Consider the following 25,141-nt stretch of genomic DNA (forward strand, 5'->3'; position numbering starts at 1 on the left):
TTAGAGGCGGGTGGGGAAGGGTACCTTATCCATGTGATTGATACATCCATAGGTAGTAGACCTTTAGAGGAGTTACCCATAGTTTGTGAGTACCCAGACGTCTTTCCATATGAGATTCCAAGATTTTCTCCTATCCGAGAGTTCGAGTTCGGGATTGAACTTGTATCAGGGACGGCTCCAATTTCTCGAGCGCCTTATCGACTAGCACCAACAGATATGAGAGAGTCGCAACAGCAGTTGCAAGATTTGTTGGATAAGGGATATATCCGACCGAACGTGTCACCTTGGGAGCGCCAATTCTTTTCGTCAAAAAGAAGGATGGTTCTATGCGTCTCTGTATCGACTACAAACAGTTGAACCGTGTGTAACGCCCGGAATTATTTAATTTTAATCCGAGAATATTTAATTTGGGAATATTTGGAGTTTTGATTTAAATTCTAATATTCTTAAATTATTTAGGATTGAAATTGAATGAAATGAAAGGCTGAGGACCAAATTGCAATTATTGAAGACTTGAGGGGCTAGAGTGCACATATTGGAAAATTGGTTGCACACTTGTTAATTTGATAGGTACTCACGTGTATGCTATCTTTTTCCATCATAATTTTCAGAGAAGGAAACCGAGATAGAAAGGAAACAAGGAAACCCAAGTTCAATCTTCATCTTCAACTTTCAATAGTTTGAGTTCCGGTTATCCGATTCGATTCCGAAAAGTTTTTTGGAATCCTCGTGACGAGGCCTTCGAATTGATGTAAGTTTTATTTTGAATTATTATGTTTTGAGAATCTGGAAATGGCAGAGATCAGTACGTGTGTTTGTGTAGGAGTTTTTGAAGGATTGTATCTTGTATTTTCAAAACCGAATCGACGAATGGCTATTGATTGTATTCTTGGAAGGTCCAGCGGGTGAATTGAGCTATATACCTACTGATATGCTGGTTTTGAATGTGTATGTACTGGTTTTGATTGATATTCAGCTGATATAGGATGTGTATGATTGTTAGAATTGTTGTAGTTGAGTTTCGGTTGCCGAATTTATACCGTTACGCCGCCGGATTGTGAATTGAGGTTGTTTTGCTATCTTGTATTGAGCTGTGATTTTGGTGAGTCCTAGCTGATGTTTGTAAGCTTTATAAACTTCATTTCAGATTGTGTTTGAATACCATCGAGCTCGAGAACGTCACCTTCGAACCGATAGAGATTGAAGAAAGGTTTGAAGTTATTCTACAATGGAGTTTGAATGGTTTTAAGTTCAAATTTTGAGACAAGGCTTGTGGTTGTTTATTGTACAGATTTGGACAGCTAGAAGACACCATAAACCTCACAATCGAAAGGTAAAAATGGACTACTTTTTGAATGGGATTAAAACTCGAGATGGTTTGTATCGAGTTCCCTAAATCACATACTTAATTGATTCTTTGCTCTTATGTGAATTATTGACTGTGTCTATGATGTTGTTGAATGAATATATGATTTTTTATATTGCATTCATCTTGTGAGACATATCCTTTGATTTTTGAAATGAACGGAGTCGTTCGATTAGACGATTTGAGGAACTATATATGTATGGCCTGGGTGATTGTATTAGCCTAGCGTCTGAATTACATGTATGGTGGCTTCAAAGTCTAGGAAAGCAAGATAAGTAGCCCCACCTCGATCGGGAGTGTCGGTGGTTTAGTTACGATATCTTCTTCTCGGGATCCCAACCGATGAAATAATAGAGTTCTTTAGAAAAGTCTGTTTTAAAGCATGCATTGTCTTCTATTTTATATCTTGAGCTTGATTGATATAATTTGAAATGCATGTTAGTTGCTTTTACTGGGAAATATGTTTTTCACCGGAGTTATCCGGCTGTTGTCGTGTTTGTATGTTGCATGGTAACAGGTGGTTCAAGAATAGGGCAAAGGCGGGCTTGACAAATCGAGACTTGAGAGATTAGAGTGATGATCCGATATAGATGTCGAGTTGCTGTCACTTGTTTGATAAAATCAAGAGTTATGGTTGTATAGTTGTTAGACTTGAATCTTGTCTACTTCACTATATATAAGTTGATCCTATGCTTGGGTTGGAGTTATGAACTATTAGATTTGATCTTTTGTCTAGAGTTTCTACTCCTTGGATATGTGCAACACTTGATTTAGTTGTGTACTTTGGTTATGAGATGTGGTTATGAACTTGTCAATGACTTCACTTATCTTGTGTAATGTTTATTGGATCTTGTATGATGTTTATTACACTTGATGGAGCTGATAATTGGATCAAGAATAACCTTGACAGCAGCTGTGCCAAGATGTATAAGGATCTACGTACTAGATTTTGGTGGAAATGTATGAAGCGCAGTGTGTATCAGTTTGTCTCTCGTTGCCTTGTTTTCCAGCATGTTAGGGCAGAACATTGATGATCGGGTGGTCCGATGCATAGTTTGGAGATTTCGGAATGGAAGTGGGATCATGTGACGATGGATTTTGTCACCCACTTGACAATGACGTCCAGACAGTGTGACACTATTTGGGTGGTTGTGGACAGATTGTCCAAATCTGCTCATTTTATTCCGTACAATCGCGAGTACAGTTTTGATCGCATGACAATGTTGTACATTCAGGAGATCGTACTTTTGCATGGAGTTCCTTTGAGCATAGTCAGTGATAGGGATCCGAGGTTCACCTCACATTTTTTGGGTAGTTTCCAGCGAGCCTTGGGTATTACATTGAGTCTCAGTACAACGTATCATCAAGAGACTGATGGTTAGTCTGAGAGGACTATTCGAACGTTGGAGGACATGCTGAGGACTTCAGTGATGGACTTTTGATTATCCTTGCAGGATCATTTGCCAATGATAGAGTTCGTATATAACAACAGCTACCATCGCAGCATTGGCATGGCACTGTTTGAGGCTCTTTATGGTCGCCGTTGTCGAATACCCTTATTTTGGAATGAAGTAGGGGAGAGACAGGTTGAGGGGCCGGAGCTGATTTAGCAGATTGTAGATAAATTTTAATTAATAAAAAGGAGGATCAAGACTGCACATGATAGACAGACAAGTTACGCCAACACCAAGCGCATACCTTTGCATTTCGAGACAGGGGAACATGTCTTCTTGCGAGTTTCTCCTTTCAGGAAAGTGATGAGGTTTGGCCTCAAGGGAAAGATAGTGTCGAGATTCATTGGCCCGTTTCAGATCTTGGAGAAATTCGGCGATATGGCCTACCGTTTGGCGTTACCGCCGTAGCTATCCGATATTCATAATGTGTTCCACGTATCTCTACTTCGTCAGCACGTGGCAGATGAGTCGCACATTATGCATTCGACGGAGGTTCAGCTGGAAACTGATTTTTCTTATGTTGAGAAACCGCTTAGAATCCTTGATAGTAAAGACAAAGTGCTTCGGAATAAGCGCATTCCTCTGGTCATGGTTCAATGGTAGCGATGAGGTACCGAGGAACCTACTTGGGAGATCGAGAGTCGTATGTGTTTTGAACATCAAGAGTTGTTCTGATTGTATTTTATTTTTCGCAGTTAAGTTGTAATTGTAATTGCAGTATTGTAATAAGATATTTTAGTTTTGTGATTTGTTATCCTTGTCCTGATTTCAAGGACGAAATCTCTTAAGTGGAGGATAATGTAGTAACCCATCTCCAAAATAAGTAATCAAGTGCTTAATTATGTTAAAATTGCTAAACCTTGATTAAGGGATCTTAAAAATGGTCGGGAAGGTTTCTTAAAAATGGTCGGGAAGGTTCTGAGGGTTCGGAGAGATCGGAGGGTCCGAACGAGGTTCGGAGGGTCCGAACTAAGATCGGAGCCAATGCCTAGGATCGGAAGCTCTGTTGAGTTCGGAGGCTCCGATCATGTACAAGTCCAGCTGTCCGAAATATTACATCATGCATGAATTCACTGAAAGGACTTCGGATGCTCCGAAGGTGGATCGGAGGCTCTGAAGGAGTGTCGGCAGGCGTCCTCTGGAAGTAGACACGTGTATGGCTAAGGGAGTTCGGACGCATGATTAGGACGCTCCGATCAGGATCGGAGGCTCCAAACTCGGGATCAGACGCTCTGATCACTGTCTATAAATAAAGGGCCGCGGGCTCAGTTTCATTTGCACCTTCCAAAACCCTCTCTCTCGTTCTTAGCTCCTTTTAGGCGATTTTAGAGGTTTTTAGGCGTCGTATTGGAAATCATGGAGTGGCGGAAAGCTGCGGGGAAAACAGCGGAGCTGTGCCTAAGTTTTGAGGCAGTCGTCATCAAAGGGCTGACTACGGACGCAGATATAACTTTGGATCACTATAGAGATTAGGGAGTATGAGATAGCTTAGTTAAGGATTGTAGTATATTATAAGTGATATGGTAATTATTGCTTATAGGCTTGGGCTGTGAGTACCTGTACTGCTAGGTTGCTAGGGTACTCGGGGTTTCTACTTAGAGGTACGGACGTATTATTCGAGATACCAGGTTGGATATACATGTATTATGTTTGCATGCTGTGTGTGACATTATTATGTTCATTATATTATGCCGGCATACATTCACACGTTGAGCTTATTTCCTTGATTTGTATAGCCTATAGTAGGGGACGCTCAGCCCCGTATTTTAGTGAATGGATTTCCATGAATTTGGAAACCGGTATATCCACGATTGTATGGTATGAGAGCCATCTCCTGATGCGACGGTCCATCATGCTACATACCATGGCGCCTTGACTGAGCAGTTTTCTGGATAGGTTTTCGAGTACCCATCATATTGCATGAGCATGCATGATATATGTATATTCGTACTTATGTACTGAGAGTTTATGCTCACGTCCAAGTATTTTGTATTGGACACCCTATTCCATGGGGCATGTCTGAGGTTGGACGGACCCGGAGGCAGCGGTCGTTGAGCTGCAGTGGTTGCATGGCGAACCTTCCTCTGTTCAGGTGTTAGGAAAGACTTTAAGTACTTTTTGATAGGGTTGTATAATACTTTATTTTTGGCCCGGTTGTTCTACCCGTGTATGTTGTATTTGGACTTTAAGTTTTCGCTGGATTTATTTTCCGTTCTAAGATATAATTGCATGATTAATATCTGATTAGTTAGTGATTCCGGGATGGATCACTACACCTCACCGTGTAAAGGTGTTATTTTGAGCTTAGGAACAAGTGAACAATTTCCTGGATTTGATCTTCCTTCGGTTGCCTTTTTAGCATGTCTCGATTCTGTTTGAGTAAGGCTAGATCTCTATAAGTCCAAATTGATTCCATTCTTCGAGGAACAAAGGCAAGTGCAAGTTTTACTGTTTTAAAACCCATTCAAGAGTATAAATATTTTGATATGAAAATTCATGTTGATGTTTTTAATTTCATGATTTTAAGGGTTTAAAGAGCATGTTATGTGATCGTATGAAATCGTAAAGCATAAGTCGTTCTTGTCGAGTTCTTGAGTTTTATTCAGGAGATTCATGTTTCTTTTTAGTTTTGAAGTGTTATTGTAGCTTTGATGAAAGTTAAATCAAGTATTATAATATGAAAAGTATCATTTTCATGATTTTTAAGTGTTGAGATAGCTTTTAAGATAAATCTTTGAAATGTGACATGTGTTCGGTGGCATCGGATTAGCTACACCCGTTATGATTTTGAGGATCACGACTGGTGCACTAATCCAAATGACTTGAGGCCAACTTTATTTGAAATCTAGTTTATATATCTACAACTTTCATGTTTTTAGTTTTCTCAAAATCCGTTTGGAAATATGTCCAAAATCGCCCCGAAGTGTGTCGAGTATACCGTATTTTTGGCAGTGATACATTTTGGTAGATCGAGAATAACGTTTTACTAAAAAATCCAATTGGGGTGAAACTAGCGTCATTTTAAAGCCAAGACAAATAACTACAACTTTAATGTTTACCGCTTTTCCAAATTCCGACAGAAAAATAGAGTTTCAGTGCTTTCAGTAGGTTGCGGTAGAACAGGACGTGCTTGAGCGCGAATTTATTCCGCTCGAGTGAGAATGGTTCTGCCCCTAACACTTTGCTTGCATGATTTTAAGTTCTAAATGCATGTTCATGATATATTAAGGTGTTTTAAGTATGTTTAAGAGTTCATATGTAAAAAGTTTCAAGTTTTAATGTCAAGAACGAAAAGAACGACTTACATGGACCGCTTACGTTATGTGATGCATGTACATGTCTAAGTTTCATTCATGAAACTATGTTCAATATGAAAGTATGATTTTTATTATATACGATATGCATAAAGTTATCGAGTAAAAATTTATGTTCATGAAATGAAAGTTAAGACGAAAATTACGATGTTTCAATGATGCTTCATAATGAATGAATTGATATGATGAAATGATAAGTTATGATGAAATGAAAGATGATGAAACATGAATGAATAATTTTATGATGAAGCATGATGATATGATACGATACATGAAAAATATTTTGATGATTTATGTGTCTTGTGGTGATTATACGGGGTATGCACTTCGGGATGAGCTCCGGAGCAGCTATCCAAAGAATGAAAATTACGGGCGTAATGCCATATGCTTGTTGTACAACAGGAAGCTATGAATGACTCATTATGACGGTTACCACAATACACATATTTCATCACCACAAAATGATAAGTTTTTATGTTATGTTCATGTTAAGATGCCATTTCAATTCTCATGATTTTCATATGATTTTAATTTCATATATTTCATCAAGGAACGGAGTAGTAATGTTATGTAATAATGCATGAAGTTTATTTTCAAGTTCTTTAAGTTAAGTATCAAGATGTCCATGTTTAAGTTCTTTTCATTTTAAAGGATTTTGAAGGTTATGTTCAAGTTTTTAAGTTTAAAGTATTTTGATGTTATTATGTTAACGATATGCATGTTTAAGCTTGTTGAGTCTTTAAAATTACTGTACTTGAATGGTGCAATTTGATTAAGAAGTTTTGAATTAAAGGCTTTGGTAGAATGACTGAAGAGTCCAAGAGGTGAAAACATTGCATGACACGACAGTTCTGCGGCTCTAACGTTTTTAAAACAAGAATTTTTTCATATGTTTAAAATTATATTATGGTGTTACATTATTTTATGTTCAGTCTTTAAAGATTCAGGATTGAATTATTTTATTGTCAGTCTTTATTGATGAGTTTTAAGGATTTCAAGTATCAAATATTTTTAATGTTTATTTCAGTTTGATATTGTTGTGAAGATTGCTCGATTATTTTCAAATGTATTTTATGTAAGTAGTTTGTTTATTGTCGCTCACATTCCCCTATCATTTTAAGATGTTAGTAGTAGGTTTTGACGTGCCGTATTTTAGATGGTATTTGAATGTAGGGCTGCATCCATGTTTCAAATATTGAGTAGTTGATCATTGAGGTAGCGTGATGCACTCCCTGCATTGTTTAAAGTTTTGAAAAAATTTTCCACTCTTTTTTCGCATCTAGTTTTGTAAATGCTTTAAAATATGGGACGTCACAATTATTAATTGCTATATTTATTAAAATAATATAAATATGTAATAATTATAGTCAATGTTTTCATAACCGAATCGGTGATCAAACCGATCTAATTTAAAAAAATGATCTAATCGGTCAGACCGTTTTAACCGGACGATCGAAACAAAAAACCGTTTATATAATATAATATAATTAATAATATTTTAAATTTTAAAAATCTAAAAGATGTATATAAATAGACAAAAAATATATACATTTATCATAGTTTGAAAAATAAATAACTATATAAATATATTCAAAATATTAATTATAGTTATATATTTTAAAAATTAATTAATTAATTAAAAACCCCTAATATTGCTGAAATAATATTTTTAGCGAAGTACAAATTTCAAATAATCATGTATATATATAATAAAATATTAAATTAAAGTTTCAAAATAAAAAATAATAATTTATCAAAATAAAAAAATTCGGAACCGGTTTTTTGGTTCTTAGTCGGTTCTGACCCGTTCAACCGTTAAAACGGTTTTTGGGAGTATTTCGGACCGGACCAGTGACTAGTTTCTCGATCGAATCGACCAATCTGATTTTGAAAACATGGATTATGGTTATAATTTTTATTAATGAAAATTATAACTATAATAATATTAATTATTTTATATAATAATATTTATTATTATTAGTCATAATAATTATTATAATAATAATATATACCCGTCATAATATTGTTACTATTATACAATAATTAATATTATTATTTATTATTATGCTTATTATAAGAATAATAATATGTAATTATTATAAGTATAATTTTATTTATAAAAATTAATGATAAATATAGATATTAAATACTATATATAATGATATTGACTACTATTAAACTTGATAATTATAATAATATCTATTCAAATAATAATTTATATTAATAATAATTAATGTTATAATAATATAAAAAATTTTGTTGGTTATTGAAATTGAATCTCTGGTTTATGAAAATTTTCCTATACAATTGAATCTGGATGATTTTAAGACTTAAGAGTCAGGGAAGAGCGCTTGAAGTTCTGATCAAAGAGGTTAGCTATGAACAAATATAAAGTATTTATATTTGAATGAAACTCGTACCACATGCAGGGGATGTAGCTCAAATGGTAGAGCGCTCGCTTTGCATGCGAGAGGCACGGGGTTCGATCCCCCGCATCTCCATTTTTTCCTACTTCTTTTAGTGCTACTTATTTTTTATTAAAGAATTCGTTGCATGGAAACAATACGTTATTTTATTTTAGAAAAATAAATTAATTTGTTCTCTAAAAAAAAAATTAATTTACAAACCCACCAGGTGACTATTGGAAATTTTGTTGTTTTTTAATTAAAATATAATATATTTATATATAAGTTCCGTTCGAACAAATATTTTTAATATTTTATGAGTTAAAAAACTTAACGTACGTGTGTGTATAAAGTAAAACGTTTTTGAAGTTTTTTTAAATAGTTTAACGATTAAGATGTGATTTATTTTTATATTTTTAAAATACAAAAGAGTGAGTTAAACAAAAATTATAATTTTTTTATAGAATAATTGTTGAAACACTTTTTTTAAAATTATTTTTAACTATAAAATCTTTTTTGTAATTGTAATGGCCGATTCACGAATCCATTCACGAGATATTTTTAATTATTTACTATGAAAATTATGTGTTAAATATTTGAAGCATGAATTTTTATGCAAATAGTTAGTTTTTAATGTTTTTTAGGTATGAATATTCTAGTGACGAACGGAATGAAAACTAGCCTATGAACAAGATTAAGAAATTTTTTTAAGAAAATATATGAACTGTGGAGATTTTATTTTGCAGTTGTGCATGTATCTAATTAAAGTTAAGGGAATGATGTGTTTTAAAATATGTTATTTGAGCTTTATGGGCCAACTCCTGGTCCATGGGCTTTTTCGAGTAGTGATTTAGAGTCAAACATAACGTTGACAAGTTTTTGTCCCCTACACTTTCTTGGTCCATGGACTTTTCTGAGTAGGGATTTAGAGTCAAACTTAACGTTGACAAGTTTTTATCTCCTACACTTTTTTGAACAGCCGCCACTCTCCCCTACCTTTTAAAAAATCATCTCTAAAGGTTCATAGATTTTCACATCGTGAGAAGACTAAGATCGTATTATCAAAGTCTGGATTTTCATACCAAGCAAGAAAAATACAAGTTTTATTCAATCTTTGAAGCACTATCCAATCAATAATATTTATTTTTGATATTGATGTATGTATTGTAATTATATGATGTTTTCTTGTGATAAATCCATATATTTTTTAAAGAACGATGTATGATGACATGTATTCGTGACATGTAAGTCGTTCTCGACGAGTTGTGAGTATGTTTGGGAGCAAGGATTTCAAAGAGTTGAAAATCTGACTTTTTATGTTGGGTTGAGTTTGATACGTTTTTGGACTTAAATCTTGGGGATAAGTCGTTAGGAGGGTAATATGATGTTTTTTTTTAGGTTTATTACATGATATATGTCGTTTAGTAAGTGTGTATATGCATTGGACCGAGCGTGTTTGCGTGCAAAAGTTTCAAAAAAATAAAGAAAAAGGGAACCCGGCGCTCCACGAGGCTGCCTGGATTTCTAGGCAGCAGATGGTGCGCCAAAAGTTGCGCCCTAACGTGCACGGTTCTGCCCCACGTGAGTAAGGCGGTATTTTTACACTCTTTTTTTTTTTTTTAAAAAAAAAATGTATAAGTCTTATAAATGCATGTAAGGATCTGATTGTGGTCTTGGGTTCTTGATGCATGATGTAATCATCGAGAAGGTGAAGGACGACTTACGTGAATCGCTAGCTATGTGTAATGCATGACGGTTTAAGTTTTTTATTCATAAAAGTTATTTTAAATATGAAAGCATAATATTTTATGAAAAGTGAAGAGACGTGTTTACTTTATGTTTAAATAGTATGCATGTTTTTCAACCATGAAGTTTTTACGAGCATGATAAGAATGAGAATGAATGGAAGAATCATGAAAAGTTATTTTAAAAGGTTTATGTGTTTTTGTGGTGATATACGGGATACAGTGCTTCAAGATGAGCTCCGAGGTACCCCTTTCAAAACAATGTTGACGTTAAGCGTATTGACTTCGGTTAGTAAGGGTTGTATCAGACGATACACGTGTTGACTTCGGCTAATGCATGTTGTATCATATGTTATACAAGGTTGTACAATTTTTACATTATCATGAACCAAATGAATGTGCTATAATGTTTACAACAATTGTATATATTCATATTACAAAGAAAGTTATAGTTTATGTTATGATAATGTCTTATGCATGTCTTATGATTTTATTATGTACTCGTTATTATATGAATATATTTGTTAAGTCTTTAAACTCACTATTTTTGCATGGTGCATTTGAAAATGAAGTAGTCATTGATTCAAACGATGATCATAGGATTGAGAAGTTAAGAAGGAGAGAAGATTGTATGATACGGTTGTCCGAGAACCTCATGTCAAACATCTATACATGAGTTTATGAATTTTAATTATGTTATTGCACACTTTATTTGGATTCATGTTTTAATAAATTAGTTTTAGAATTTAGTATGTTTTATAGTTTCAAGTTTTGTATGCACGGGAAAGTTTTGACGTTCCCACATGAGATTTTATACAAGTTTTGAGTGGTGAAATTTACAAGTCATTTGAATGAATTAAATTATGAATGTATCACATTTTATTTTGGGAGCATGACATATGTTTTACAAAAAAAAAAAAAGAAGGTATTCCACATTTTTTCTGCATTTTATATTTTTATAAACATGAATGAGAAGTACGAGATGTCACAATAATAATTATTTAAACACCTGTTCAACTCTAAACACGTTTTTCTAAAATAATTATCAAAATATTTATTTATTTTAAAAGTTTGTATAAAAACTTTGTAAAATAAACAATTTTATAAAAAATATCGCGATAATATTTAGAGAAAATAAAATTAGACTAAATTTTATAGTAGAGTTCCAAAAAAATTTGGACCATTTCTCGATTTATGCGTGTCATCCTTGCGCAGGGGCCATGCTAATCTTCTCTGTATCGTTCCAATTTTATCGGATGTCCCCGAAGGGACACTAATATAGTGCTGGCTTACACTAGATAAAACAGCTTTGTAAGCGGCACTTAGGCGATGTGGGATGGACTTTATTATTTAATAATGGGCTTTACTGTTATAATCCCTTCTTAATCTCTAATGTACTAGCTTACCTTATTACGATATGATATAAACAAATTAATTATATACAATTTTTTTTTGGAGTAAATTATACCCAAACTTATTCTGCAGATTATATTTGTATAATATTGATATTAAATGGTAACATTTATGTAGAAAAGAGGTAAAATGTCGAGTAATTTTCTAAGAAAAATTTTAAATTAATGTCGAGTAATTACTTTTAATCACAAGAATTAATTAAGTTTTTCCTGGCCTTAATAAATGTAATTTCTGGGCCTCAAATTTTTAATTTGTAAATGGATTATATTCAAATCATTTTTAGGTCTATTCATAACTTTGTTTATCAAGCTAGCAAATAAATTAAGTAAATCTGAAGAAAATTGGATGAATCTTACTATTTAACGAATTTTTAGTTGATTTGGTGATTTTTTTTATTTAAAATTATATTATACCCTTATTATATAATTTTATGGATGTAATTTTTTTATTTTCTTAAAATAATATTTCTTTTTAAAATAATCTTTCTTTTTTTTTTTGAAATAAAAATAATCTTTCTTTTTAAATCTTCAATCATATCTTTATTTATATTTTAAAATTAAATCTTAGATATATCTATATTTTTAAATTTTAATATATTTTATCATATGCTATCACTCTTAAGAAGAAAAAAAAATGAAAAATCATTAATTTGAAAACAACAAAAATGATCATGTCGTATTTTTTTTTTTAATATCTCTATTGCTTGCAAAAAATCATTAATATTTATCATTCGACTACAAAAAAAACTCAACCACAAAAATGGATTGTTCGTATTTCATAATCTACTTTATTATTTAAAATTTATTTTATTTCTCTCAAGAAAACAAATATTTTATATATGTTCCAGATTTATATTTGCAGAAAGATGGAGCAAATCAAATTAGAAAAGGTAACTTACTTAAGGGTGAAAAATTAACGGCTCCACTATTATTACTTCCAACGGCTAGTTAAAATCTACATGAAACCCCAAATACCGATCCCAGCCGTTCATTCATCATGAATCCAACGGATTCTATTCAAAACTCGGAATATGACCGTTAAAAGGGAAGCGCCCCTTCAGCATTCCCTTTTTATAAGATTCACTATCCGCATAAAGTCCCTCTTTCTTCATCACTTCTTTCAAAGGAAAAAAACAGAGACAAGATTACGCAGAAGAAGAGCGATTTCAATATTAATTGTGGCGATCGAAAACCAAGAAGAAGGAGAGACACGAAACAGTCGTCTCCAGGTGTTTTTCTCATCGGTTTGGGCTAGTGTGGGTGGAGTGTTTGGCAATCAAAGAAATAATAATTCTGAGGAATTTGAACGGGGAGAGATAGATTTGGAGATGGCTTCAAAAGCTTTTGTTCCGGAGCAACCGAGAGGTAACTCCCATGACTTCTGATGTGTAATGTTTTGTTTCTAAGTTTGTGGTTGTATCTACTTTTGATTTACTGAAATGGGTATTATTAGGATTTCGTTTCTTCATCAATTTTCGGTAGAATCTTGAAGGGAACATTATGATCTGCAGGGAATTTAGTTTCTTTCAAGTTCCAATGTCGTTATTCCTATTTTTACTGGTGTTTTATTTTGTATCTTTTTATGCATTCAATTCTTGGAATAGTTTTCTGTGGTTTTCTTTGTTGTTTGGGAATGAATAAAGATGTGTTCCTCCTTCTGATTTAGTATTAGGAGCAGCAAAGCAGAAGAATGGAGAAGCCGAAGGCAAAAACCGGCGAGTTCTCAGAGATATTGGAAATTTAGCAATTGCTCCAGCTGTTGAGGGGAAGCCCCAAAATCAAATCACTCGCCCTGTAACAAGGTCCTCATATTCTGCACAATGAATGATTTCTTGGCTCTGTGCAAGAAAATAAATTGATTCTTTTCTTTTTTTCTTTGAATTTTCAGGCGTTTTGGAGCACAGCTATTGGAAAATGCACAGGCTGCAGCAGAAAAACACAACAACAAGGTAGAATATTGCATTATATTTGTATCTTCTCGGTATTGTTTATAGTTTCTTTTTCTTGAATCTTGAGTTATTGCAACCATATGACATTGTACAGAAACCTGTGGTGGGAAAAGACTGTGCTGCGAAAGCCGCTATAGCACCTACGAAGGAGCCAGTCTTGCCAAAGAAAGAAACCGTAATTGCCATCAGTTCTGATGTAAAAGAAATCTGCAAAAGTGAAAGGAAAATCCCCACCAAAACTCTGACTGCAATTCTTACTGCTAGAAGCAAGGTTCATAGATTTCGATCCCAATCCCCCGTTTTTTTTAATTATGTAATCGATAATTATGATCCTCTTTCTGAAATGGACTGATTTTATGATGTTTTACAGGATGCTTGTGGACTCAACAAGAAACCAAAAGATCTCATAGTAGATATTGATGCAGCAGATGTGGAAAATGAATTGGCGGCTGTCGAGTATATCGAGGATATCTACAGTTTCTACAAGCTTGCGGAGGTGCATTTCTGATATACGGAGCCAAGATTTTTTTAAATTTTTTTTGAGAGAATACGGAGCCAAGCATTTTCTTCCTGTGCCTTGTTTGCACATCTAATATTTACTTTTTTTTTTTTTGTAATCAGGGAGACACTCGGGTTCACGATTACATGGATTCGCAGCCAGAAATCAACTCTAAAATGAGAGCCATTCTTGTAGATTGGCTAGTTGAAGTCCACAAGAAGTTTGAGCTGATGCCTGAAAGTCTCTATTTGACAATCAATATAGTTGATCGATTCTTATCGTTAAAAACTGTTCCCAGGAGGGAACTGCAGTTGGTTGGCATTAGTTCAATGCTCATTGCTTGCAAGTATGAGGAGATATGGGCACCAGAGGTAAATAATTAAAAAAATAACAAAATCCAATCTTTATTATTTCTCACAAAATTGAAGAGAAAATTGAGCGTACTTTTCTTGCTTTTTTAAAAAAAACAGGTAAGTGATTTTATAGCAATAGCAGACAATGCATACGTCAGAGAACAAGTTCTTCTGATGGAGAAAGCAATTCTTGGAAAACTTGAATGGTATCTAACTGTTCCAACTCCATATGTTTTCTTGGTTCGATACATAAAAGCTTCCATTCCATCCGATCAAGAGGTATCAATTATATTTATCACATTAATATGTATCCACACTTTGCCTTACATCAAATTTCTAGACCTTCATTGAATTACTGTTTCTGGTGACTCAGCTGGAGAACATGGCATTTTTCTTAGCCGAACTTGGTTTGATGAACTACGCCACCATCATACCATACTGCTCTTCAATGATTTCCGCATCTGCAGTGTATGCAGCACGCTGCACTCTTAACAAGAGTCCCCTTTGGACCCCAACTCTCAAGCACCATACTGGCTATTCAGAAGATCAGCTACTGTAATGAACTTTACTAATTTTTTTCATCTTGTTCACGTATCAGAAGATGCTTTTCCCTATAATTTCTTTGAACTTGTTCAATATTTTGCTATATAGGGAATGTGCCAAGCTTTTGGTCAGCTTCCACTCGGGTGTGGTGGAAAATAAGCTCAAGGCTGTTGCTCGAAAGTACTCGAGCCCAGAGAGGGGTGCTGTAGCCTTGCTTCCTGCAGCAAAGGGACTTCTCTCGGCTTGAGACATCAACGAAGTAACTATTTTGGGTCGTGTTTCAGTAGAAAGATCACTTCTGGAATGATCTGTGTTAGCTAGCCTCTAAGTGTGGATTTTGTCGATTATTTTGTCGGGATTGAAATGTTTTTCTCAGGTTATTATGATCCACCTGCTGTCCATTTAGATTCAGCCTTAGTGTTATGTCAACTGTAATTTCTCTTGCCTCTTGGTATCTGAACATATAATATTCTTCCTCTTTTATCTACTGTAAGAACAAACTTGGAAATAACTCAGATCTGCTAAAATATATCTGTGAAATCTGAGCATCATTCACAAAAGAGAAACCATAAGAACCAAATTATAGTGAGAGCAACATATTCATAAACTCAGACAAGACGATGACCAGGGGTTGTCTACTTGCTAATTAATGGGAGCAAGAACAAGTTTCTTGGACTACACCAGCTGCTTTGTCGTAGCTACGTTCCCAAGTATTTGTTGGGGTTGCTTGTGCATGAGGAATATGCTTAGGATGTTTTTCCGTCTTGTCACCCTTAATTTGCTTAAATGCATGCTTAAGAGAGGGTAGTAATGCCTCCATACATTCGGCAACTGCATTTGGATTTCCCGGCATGTTTATTATCTATTAACACCATAAATTCAGAAACAAGCAATAAGAGAGAGAAGAAATGTGTTAAAACTAATGTAATTGAATTAATTAAACAACGGGCTCTTACCAATGTTGACCCTCTTATTCCAGCAGCGGAGCGTGACAACACTGCAAATGGTGTCACCTGGAGATCACATAATGGCAGTAAGAAAAGAGGAGGATGGAGTTTCAAAGGGTAGAATTTGTTAAAAAAAAGAAAAAATTCACTATCACGTATTGCTGTAGGAAAGTGACCAAAATAATATATTTATGAATTTATATTATACGATAAGATTGCTCCTCTAAATGAATTAATCTCTTTACCTTCAAACTCTCTTGCATCATAACGTGCAGTAAACCGGGTGTTTCCTTTTGTACCACTTCTTTAGTAGCTTCTGGCGTGACATCTCTAGGGGAGAAGCCAGTACCACCTATTTTGTTTGGCATGTTTAACTAAGAAACAATCCAGCAAAATGTGTAAAAAGATAGATACACCACCTAGGAAAGAGTATCTATATAATTACCAAGGGTCAGGATGAGATCCATTTTATCAACGTCACTCCACCTCTCCAGCAATTCCTTGATTCTTGGAATTTCATCCGGAACGACAGCTGTTGTGATTACCTTTGCACCTCCTAGTTTTTCTGATGATGAATTCACAACAGATACAGCACGTGGACCACTAATAAAATTTATCCAAAAATAAAAAAGGTAACTGAGTAATCAGTACTGAAAGCAGAATGGTGCGTCACACTATATTATTCACATAAAAGATGGAGTTTTCTAGTAAAATTATCAGCATAGTAGCAAAAGCCATGTTAAGGCAATCTTTCTCAATCGGCTGAAATTGTCACAAATTCTTCAGTACACCCATTCTTCTCTTTCACATGGATGTAACTCAACTTGTGTAATTGTTCTAGCATCAATAAAGTGACCTTTCAGGAACAATGATCCAAAAAGATGTATCATGATGCGCCTTTTTTTCTAATTCAATATTTATTGCTGAAGTGTCCATACAGAACAGTACACTAGCAAGATCCAATGTTGAGAGACTGCTTAGCAAATTATATTCAAATAATTAACTTTCTAATTTAACTCACATACTTGTAAGTATGGCATGTTGACGCGAAATTACCTCCGATCAGGCCCTGCCCCAGATGCAACTGTATCACTCACTGTGAGAATAGCCACTCTAACCCCAGAATCTTCAAGCTTGCCAACATCTGCTTTGTTTGGAGCACTTTCTTGTGTAACGCAAACTGAATTTGGCGAGGGTAAACTTCTGGTCCCAGTAGCGCAACTTAAATCAGAAATGAGAATTGCTGGTACAGAAGTTCCGGCGGGAATCAGGTTGCCTGTTGCTGGAAGCTCCAATAAGGCATTTGCAGACTTCATACTCAACAGTCGACTGCTAATTTGGTGACCAGTGCTCTCAGCAACAAATCTATAACTCATAACAAGAACAAATAATTGTTTTACTATCAAACATGGGAATTGGGCAAGGGTTAAGAAAATAGGAGACTACGAGCTTGTTTGGATAGAGAATCTTTTTTTGCCCAACAAAGCCAATGTTCAGGTAGACATAATTTTAAGAGCTTAAAAAAAAAGGCAAAAAAAAGAAGTCAGAAAATATAACTTTTATTTCTTTAACTTCAGTTTCTTTTCGAAAAATGAAAAAAATATTTTTCTATCATCATATTCATATTCAAATATAAATTTGCTTTGTTTTTACACAAGAAAGCACTTCACAAAACCAATCAATAAGTTTTTTCAAGCTAAATGCTACTGTATCGAAATACACCCTTTACACAACCACATTCTTTACACACACATGCCGCATTGACACTGGGAAATACATATTCAGTACTCAAAATTTGCTCTCCTCACCACACAAAAAGACACAGATGGATACAGACTATACAGGAGGAGTCAACTCTCACCCAGAATTTTTGGAACCATCAGATTCCCAATAAACAGTGGCGCGATGAAATTCCGGACGGGCTGGATCTGCCTTTATTGACTGCTTAAGTCGAGCACGTATTCTACGAAGCAAGAGCGTCAACATTAAGAAAATTTCAGTTAAGTGAAAGATTTATAAATTAATAAAAAATATGATGAGTAACAGAAAGAAATAATAGAGAGATCTACAAGTCTTAAAAACCTTGGAAGGTGGGGGTGAGTCCATCCAGAAAGATGTCGAATTGTAGGAACCACAAAAAGATGGTAACAGACCAAACAACTCACTGGATTTCCAGGCAAACCAAAAGCAAGAATCTTATTTCCAGCAATGTTTTCAGTTGACCTAGGAAGAACCTCAGCAAATGTGATGGGCTTCCCTGGTTTCATGAAAACCTGAATAAAAAATTCAGTCAAAGAGGTAACTTTTAACACAATCCTAGGGAACCATGAAATTAGAAAATATAAGGGGAAAATAAGAAACTTCCATGAATTGAACTGCAAAGTGCAATTTATAATTAATGCAAGCCCCCTCTCCTGCAATTTTGCACCTACAATCAAAGTAAAGTCAACTTTGAGCCAAACTTTGCAGGAACTACCTTGTGAAAATACACTTTTCCTCTCTTTTCAAGTAAGGGTTTGACATAATCCCTGTCTCCCATTGAAACACCTCCAGAAGTTAATAAAATATCGATTCCAGAAGAAAATGCTTGATCAAAGACCCTCTGGATCTCTTTTTCATCATCACGAACTATACCAAGGTCAATAACTTTGCACTGTTGATGTATTGCAGCAGCAAGAAGCATTGCACGGTTGGAGTCCCTAATCTGCAGAAGTACCAAGTACATTACAGCATAGGATACATTTTATGGAAAGCCAATTGGGCTAATGGTATTTGTGAACTGTAATGTCTGAAACTTCTTTCCCACAAAAAAAAAAAAAAGAAAAGAAAAGAAAAGAAAAACTGAAAAAGTAAAGAGAAGAAAAAGAAAGATATCTGTGGAAAAATAGGAGGGTAGATTAATGTAAATCAAACCATAAAGTTGGGGTTTGTTTACTTAGAGAGTAGAAAGACTGGCTGTGACCAAGAATTCTTAAAACAAAAACAAATCACGGTAAATGGGCATGAAGGTACGATTGGAACTTTCACCCACACACATTAGACTATAGGATCAAAGCATGAGCTAATTAATATTCGAGGACACAAGCAACTAATGTTTGATGACTAAATTCATTTTAGAGGGGGAGGGGGAGGGTGGACATAAGAAAAGACAAAAAAGAAAAGCAAACTTGAAAGGTGAGCACTCCATTATGTGACTGTGAATCCATTTCAACACAGCCTTTGTGAAAACTCAATTCTGTTATAAGAGGAAATCCAGAAAGAATGATGCTTCTTGTTGGTATATAAAAAAACAACTTATCGGCTCAACAACTCCATAAAGATAAACAAAAATTAATATTGAATTATTTCCACTACCTGACCACGATTTAAAGACTCATTTGTCGGCTCAACAAGTTCATCACCAGTTGAAAGCACTGCAATTTTGGGGGTCGGATATACCTGCGTGATTGAATTGTCAACAAGTTTTTAAGAAGCTGAAGCTCCTCCTGTAAGAACAGAAAGTAATAGGTGGAGGAAGAGAGACATAAACAGTATGGACTTATAGATTAAAAAAAAATACCTTTACATCTGTTACACCCAAAGCGGCCATTAGACCAATTTCCGCAACACCCACGTGTTCCCCAGATTTCAATACTACTTCACCTTGAGCTATATCAATCCCCTAGCAAACAAATTTATGAGGAAGTACAATCATAAAAAGCATTCATATTAGTGCTAAGATTTGAATACACAAATGTAAGCAACATCGAACATCTACGTACCACTGGCCGAATATCACATCCTTGTGAAACTGATTTCAATATTTGTACTCGCTTTAACCTATCCGATGTACTCCCTACTATAGTGTCCTCTACTTGCACAACAGCATCAGCACCATCAGGTATTGGCCCTGAAAATAATCGAGTTCAATATTCAATTCATTTAGGCAGTATGTCACCGTATTACCGGGGTTTTGGAAACGACGAAGCAGGAACTTTTGAAACCAATCTGAGAACTCTGAATCTTGACCCTCCAATACCAATTCACATATCCCAATTCCATTCGGAATGTACAAACAAGAATTATTCAAATTCTAAATAAACAATTATTGAAACAAGACACATGAGAAAATTCAATAAAAAGTTGAACAGTCAATCTACACCAACAAACTCACCTCCGGTTGTAACGTATGCAATCGTTCCGGATGTCACTGTGACACCGATCCCATCATTTCCAGCTCTTGACTCAGTAATTACAGGGTATTCACCCGGACCATCTGATGCGACGACAGCATATCCATCCTATACATATAACAAAGATCAAAGTAATCAATTTCCACAACGCTTTGAAATAATCAAATTTGAACAATCTTAACACCCAATCAAGAACAATTTCAAATATATCACCCGTATCAAATGCGGGAGTGACCAGTACATCAAAGTGAACCCAAAAAAAAAAAAAAAATCTATTTTAGTGGAATTTGTCAAGTTCTCCCATCAAAATACAACCGGATATTCAGCATCAAGATAAGAGCCAATTTTCTCACATGCTTCGAAAACCCATCAATTATATTTCAATATACCAACCTTTTAACACACATTTCAACATATTCCTAAAGAAATCATCAAACCATCATCATCCCACAAGAGAATTAGAAGAAAAAAAGAAGCTCAAACACAATCATTTACAGGAAAATAAAAACTATATATAGACAGAAACTGACCTTGATAGAAGCCCGGTAAGGAGGAAGAGGGTCAAGAGAGGTGACGTCCTGTGCCAAGATTTTGCCGAAAGACTCGTGGATGGGCACCGTCACAGTTGGCCGCCTTTTAGCAGCACTGAGCACTGTTTCAATGGCTTCCTCCACAGATATCATTTTACCATCACTGTCACAATTCATCGCAACTCCTTCGGAGATTGGGGCAGAAGAAAAGCCGAAAATTTTTGCCTTTCTCTTTGTCTCGGCCTGCTCGAAATTCAAGAAAGATGCTTGTTTGCTTGTCTACTATCCTCCTAATTGCTCCATCTTCTTCCTTTCCAGGTTTTTGGTGGAGACGACTTCAATATTTTATCCGTCTTATAGTTTTCTATAATTTGTTGGATTTGTTTATGTTTTTTTTTTTATAACAAAAATAGTTTGTTTGTTTGTCTTTTTATTTTGTTTAGAGATTAAATTATTTATGTTATTGAAAAAACCTATATTTGATCTAATAATGTTGCTTAATACATGTTTTATTTCCTTAATTTTTTTTTTAAAAAAATTGGGCTTAAATAATTATTTAAGTATGTCCAATAATTTTTATGGGTCTAGGACCCATGAAAGTTATTGAGCCAGTTTTTGGTAAATTGGGCCCTTTAGGTAATTAATGAGCTTGAGTTCACTAATGGGCCAGGGATGTATTAATGTGCTTAAATAAATTATTTGGGCTAAATTTAAGTTAATGAGCTTAAGTTGAATTATTGGGTCAGTCTAGAAGTTTATGGACATAAGTCTAAAAAGTCAGCAGCCTGAACCAATCCATAAAAAAAAATATGCATGGTCCGTAAATATATATTTAATTATTGCATGAATATTTTATGAATGAAAAAGTATAATTTTTATATTTATTAATTAAATATATATTTACGGGCAATATTTTATAAAAACAAGATCATGAAAATTTTTATGTATGTGCATGATGCTATATGTATATGCGTGAGCTGGGCAATGAAAAATATTTTAAGAGAGTTGAAGTGAGTGTGTGAACTTACGAGATTGGAGATGGGATGCCTAGGCCCGGAGACCTTTTCATATGACACGAGACTGTTTGTCGGGATACTGGGGCCCGATTACCTTTCCATACTACTATGATTATGATTGCCTACGGATCCGGGGTCAGCCCGGTGAAGGGGCCAAGAGGTGAAGATCCCACCGCCACGTACGCTGGTTTTAGATTGATCAATCGATATGACACGTCACACGACATGGATACAACCTTAAGAGTTTTTAAATTATGATATGCCCTAAATATGATGCATGAAGAATATGTTATGTTAAGAGTATGTATGATATGCTTATGTGAAGATCATGAATTATGAATTTTAAGGACATGCATGTATATATATTATTTATTATGTATTTTGCATGTATAATATGTTGCATGAATTTTTAGTATGTTGTTATTATGAGATAGAACGTGTTGAGCCTTTAGGCTCACTAGACTTAAATGGTGCAGGTGAGCATGTGGAATATGATTTAGAGAATATAGCCCCGACTGGCGGTGAAGACGTATGAGTTCCCGACAGCCGGCTAGCCCGTGACCTTTGCTAGTAGTTTCAGTGATTTTTGAATAATGATACATTTATTTCGCACATGTTTTACTATTTCCTTTCTTTATGAATTTTACGAGCAAATTTTATGAAGATTTTAAGTTACAGTATTTTTATGCATGGATTTTAATGTTTGCATGAGATTTTTAGTTATGCTTGAGTACTTTAATTAATTGCATGCAAATATAGTTATTATATAGTATATTTTATGAAAAACTATTTTAAGTATAAATATTTTAAAATTATTATGTATTATAGTTTATGAAAAAGTATTTTAAGTAGTTTATGAAGAATTATTTTAAGTATAAATACATATATGTATCATCAATATTTTAAAGTAAAGTATTTAAAAAAAATTAGTAGTAGTAGGTTCGAGTCGTTTCAACCTAACACCTCAAAAGCACACTCCAGAATCCTCTAAGGGTCCCTAAATGACCAGCAAGGATTCTTGAGCTAGTCGCTTGCCCGGCGCTAGCTCGTTCAATCATTTACTTCCAAAACGCTCGTCCGACGCCCTCAAACTCCACTAACCAACATTCCAACCAAATTTCCCAATAACCAGCCCTATAACACTCAAACCTCATTCAAAAACACATGTTTAGTCCCATGAACACCCCATGAGCAGCCCTTCACTTCTTTCATCCATTTCTTCCAAAATTTCGATTCAAACGCCACAAACTCAATTTATTTTACAATATTTCAAAACATAAATAGAACGTGACTTGCATAGCCCTAAAAGAGGCTTCAAACACATCATACTCACATAAAAATGGGCAGCGTTACATCAAACACATTCTGAATTTTGAATTTATAGACCCAACTTTCCATTTATATGTAAGAAATTACTCATACTTAGTGAATATGCAAGCTAGCAATTTAAAATACACAAAGATCAATTCTCCAAGCTATTTTCCTACTAAAAACCGAACACACACACCCAATTTCACTTGAAAATCTACAAATTTCGAAATAAAAAGGGAAGGGCTAAAAAAACTTATAACCTATGCTTGAGTTTTAAATTATGAAGGAGATTTTCTTGCCTCAAACACAACAAAAAACCAAGGAAGGAGGGCAGCTGAGCACAAACACACGGCTAGCAGCTGGAAGACCTCCTAAAGCATCCTCCACGGCAGAAGCAAGGCGGCAGCTGGGCTGGGAAGGGCGGCCGACGACGAGAAGAGGAAGAGAAGAGGTGGCCGAAGTGCTTCTAGAGGGGGAGAGTGAAGTTGGCATGAGGGAGACGGAAAATAGGAGGGAGAGGCGGCTAAGTGAGATTTAGAGAGCTAGGGTTTGAGTTGTGGTGTGATATAATATGTATATGTATGTATAGGTGTGAGTGTGTGAGAGTAGGGCAAGTCAAAAAGTGCTTTTTGATTAATAAAAGTGATAGTTTAGATTTTACAACTTTAGCTTATAGAATTGCCCTTATTTTAAATTTCTAAGTCTAAAATCTTTAAATTTAAATGACAAGAATGAAATTTCACTTGTCCGGGTCCAAAAAGGCTAGTTTGAAAGATTTAAAATAACGCGCGAAAATGCGCTTACGTGATTTTTTTTTCTTAAATGAAAAATCTAAAGTAAAGATTTTATTTTATTTTCTTCACCTCTCATGAAATTTAGGTCACCTATATTTAAAATGAAGGATTTTCCCGCCGTGTTTGCCTTTGCCGCGCGCCGAAGCCGAAAGTCACCAATACAAGCAATTTATGCAATTAAATTTTTAATATCATACAAATAAATTCTAAGGAGATTTAAATCATTTAAATTACCATAAATTTTATAATTTTAAACATTAAAACTAATTTAGACATGAAATTTAATTTATGGATTTTTAGGCATCACAAAAATAAATAAACAATTAAGGGAATTTAAACACTAACTTAGAAGTTAAAATCAATACTTTAGTTATTTAGATGTCACGATGTTAAATAAAATATTTAAATAATAAACTGAGCGATTAAAATAATTTAAATAAATTAAATGATTTTTTAAAAGTCATTTAAATAAAATGCACAAGCTGAATAAAAATCTTTAAAACGACTTGGACAATTGAAAGCATTTAAATAAATAAGCTAGACATTTAAAATGGTTTAAAATAACTAACCTTTAAACTTAAGTTATTTAAAACAAATAAGTTGGACCATCCAAAAATATTTAAATAAATAAGTTTAACAATTAAAATAATTTAAATAACCATCCAATAAACTTAAATCATTTAAAATAAATGAGTGAGACAGTTAGGATCATTTAAACGAATAAATTAAATAATTAAAATCATTTAATTAAGCAAACTTAAACCTTTAAAATATTTAAAACAAATAAGTTGCACAATAAAAATCATTTTGGTAATTAAACTTAAGCAATTAAAAGTATTCATTAAATAGTTAGTACAATAAAAATATTTAAATAAATAATTAATATTTAATTAACAAATAATTAAGATAAAAAATTTTAAATCGATTAAACTTAAAAATAATAATCATAATATTTATTTAATTTAATGCATGCGATTTAATAGATTGAATTTTAGGTGCTACAGTGTTAATTATCAAGACTATTTCCGTTATTCTCAAAAGCAGTTTGGACCACTAAAATAGTGCGGATAAACAATCCAAGTGTCTTTGTGATATCTATATATGTAAGAGTAAGAATAACTTGTGCAGATAGAATAAATGAGACAAGATATTGTGGAAGTTCGAAGCAAAGTGTTTCTACGTCTCCCCTTCGTCCACTTAGAAAGGAATTCACTAAAAAACTTTGGTTTATGCACTCAATTGTATACAACGACTTCAGTCATAGGACTTATCATTTGCCTAGATCAAAACTCCTAGTTCATCACACAAAATGAAACTAAGTCTTAACAACA

At 34.2% G+C, this 25,141-nt stretch overlaps 2 protein-coding genes and 2 non-coding genes across 4 annotated transcripts; 2 read left to right on the forward strand and 2 right to left on the reverse strand.

The window, feature by feature from the left end:
- The first annotated feature begins 8,562 nt into the window (after positions 1-8,562).
- On the forward strand, positions 8,563-8,635 carry TRNAA-UGC (transfer RNA alanine (anticodon UGC)). Its single transcript has one exon. It is a non-coding gene; the product is annotated as a tRNA-Ala (tRNA).
- A 2,818-nt stretch (positions 8,636-11,453) lies between these two features.
- On the reverse strand, positions 11,454-11,556 carry LOC140876718 (U6 spliceosomal RNA). Its single transcript, XR_012148956.1, has one exon. It is a non-coding gene; the product is annotated as a U6 spliceosomal RNA (small nuclear RNA).
- A 1,274-nt stretch (positions 11,557-12,830) lies between these two features.
- Positions 12,831-15,478, forward strand: LOC140879230 (G2/mitotic-specific cyclin S13-7-like). The gene is made up of 9 exons (XM_073282907.1): positions 12,831-13,061; positions 13,363-13,498; positions 13,585-13,645; positions 13,740-13,916; positions 14,016-14,141; positions 14,267-14,515; positions 14,615-14,776; positions 14,871-15,052; positions 15,149-15,478. The coding sequence occupies exons 1-9, from the start codon at positions 13,025-13,027 to the stop codon at positions 15,285-15,287; spliced, it is 1,269 nt and encodes a 422-aa protein (XP_073139008.1). The 5' UTR covers positions 12,831-13,024; the 3' UTR covers positions 15,288-15,478.
- A 69-nt stretch (positions 15,479-15,547) lies between these two features.
- LOC140879223 (molybdopterin biosynthesis protein CNX1) lies at positions 15,548-21,157 on the reverse strand. The gene is made up of 13 exons (XM_073282899.1): positions 20,690-21,157; positions 20,141-20,267; positions 19,749-19,876; positions 19,547-19,648; positions 19,342-19,425; positions 18,464-18,691; positions 18,070-18,260; positions 17,849-17,950; positions 17,044-17,352; positions 16,433-16,590; positions 16,233-16,339; positions 15,997-16,053; positions 15,548-15,902 (listed from the first exon to the last, which is right to left on the reverse strand). The coding sequence occupies exons 1-13, from the start codon at positions 20,864-20,866 to the stop codon at positions 15,687-15,689; spliced, it is 1,986 nt and encodes a 661-aa protein (XP_073139000.1). The 5' UTR covers positions 20,867-21,157; the 3' UTR covers positions 15,548-15,686.
- Positions 21,158-25,141: the final 3,984 nt, after the last annotated feature.

Source organism: Henckelia pumila, chromosome 1 (genome assembly GCF_033568475.1).
Source record: "Henckelia pumila isolate YLH828 chromosome 1, ASM3356847v2, whole genome shotgun sequence".
Taxonomy (NCBI): Eukaryota; Viridiplantae; Streptophyta; class Magnoliopsida; order Lamiales; family Gesneriaceae; genus Henckelia; species Henckelia pumila.

What these genes read in the sequence shown, in the direction of transcription:
- LOC140879223 (XM_073282899.1), bottom strand. Translation starts at nt 20,866, where the DNA reads ATGAATTGTGACAGTGATGGTAAAATGATATCTGTGGAGGAAGCCATT. An exon ending in GAAAAGTGTATTTTCACAAG is followed by an intron (nt 18,261 to 18,463) that starts GTAGTTCCTGCA and finishes TTTTTTATTCAG; the next exon opens with GTTTTCATGAAACCAGGGAA. An exon ending in GATGGTTCCAAAAATTCTGG is followed by an intron (nt 17,353 to 17,848) that starts GTGAGAGTTGAC and finishes TATGAGTTATAG; the next exon opens with ATTTGTTGCTGAGAGCACTG.
- LOC140879230 (XM_073282907.1), top strand. Translation starts at nt 13,025, where the DNA reads ATGGCTTCAAAAGCTTTTGTTCCGGAGCAACCGAGAG. An exon ending in CAGAAAAACACAACAACAAG is followed by an intron (nt 13,646 to 13,739) that starts GTAGAATATTGC and finishes GACATTGTACAG; the next exon opens with AAACCTGTGGTGGGAAAAGA. An exon ending in CCATTCCATCCGATCAAGAG is followed by an intron (nt 14,777 to 14,870) that starts GTATCAATTATA and finishes CTGGTGACTCAG; the next exon opens with CTGGAGAACATGGCATTTTT.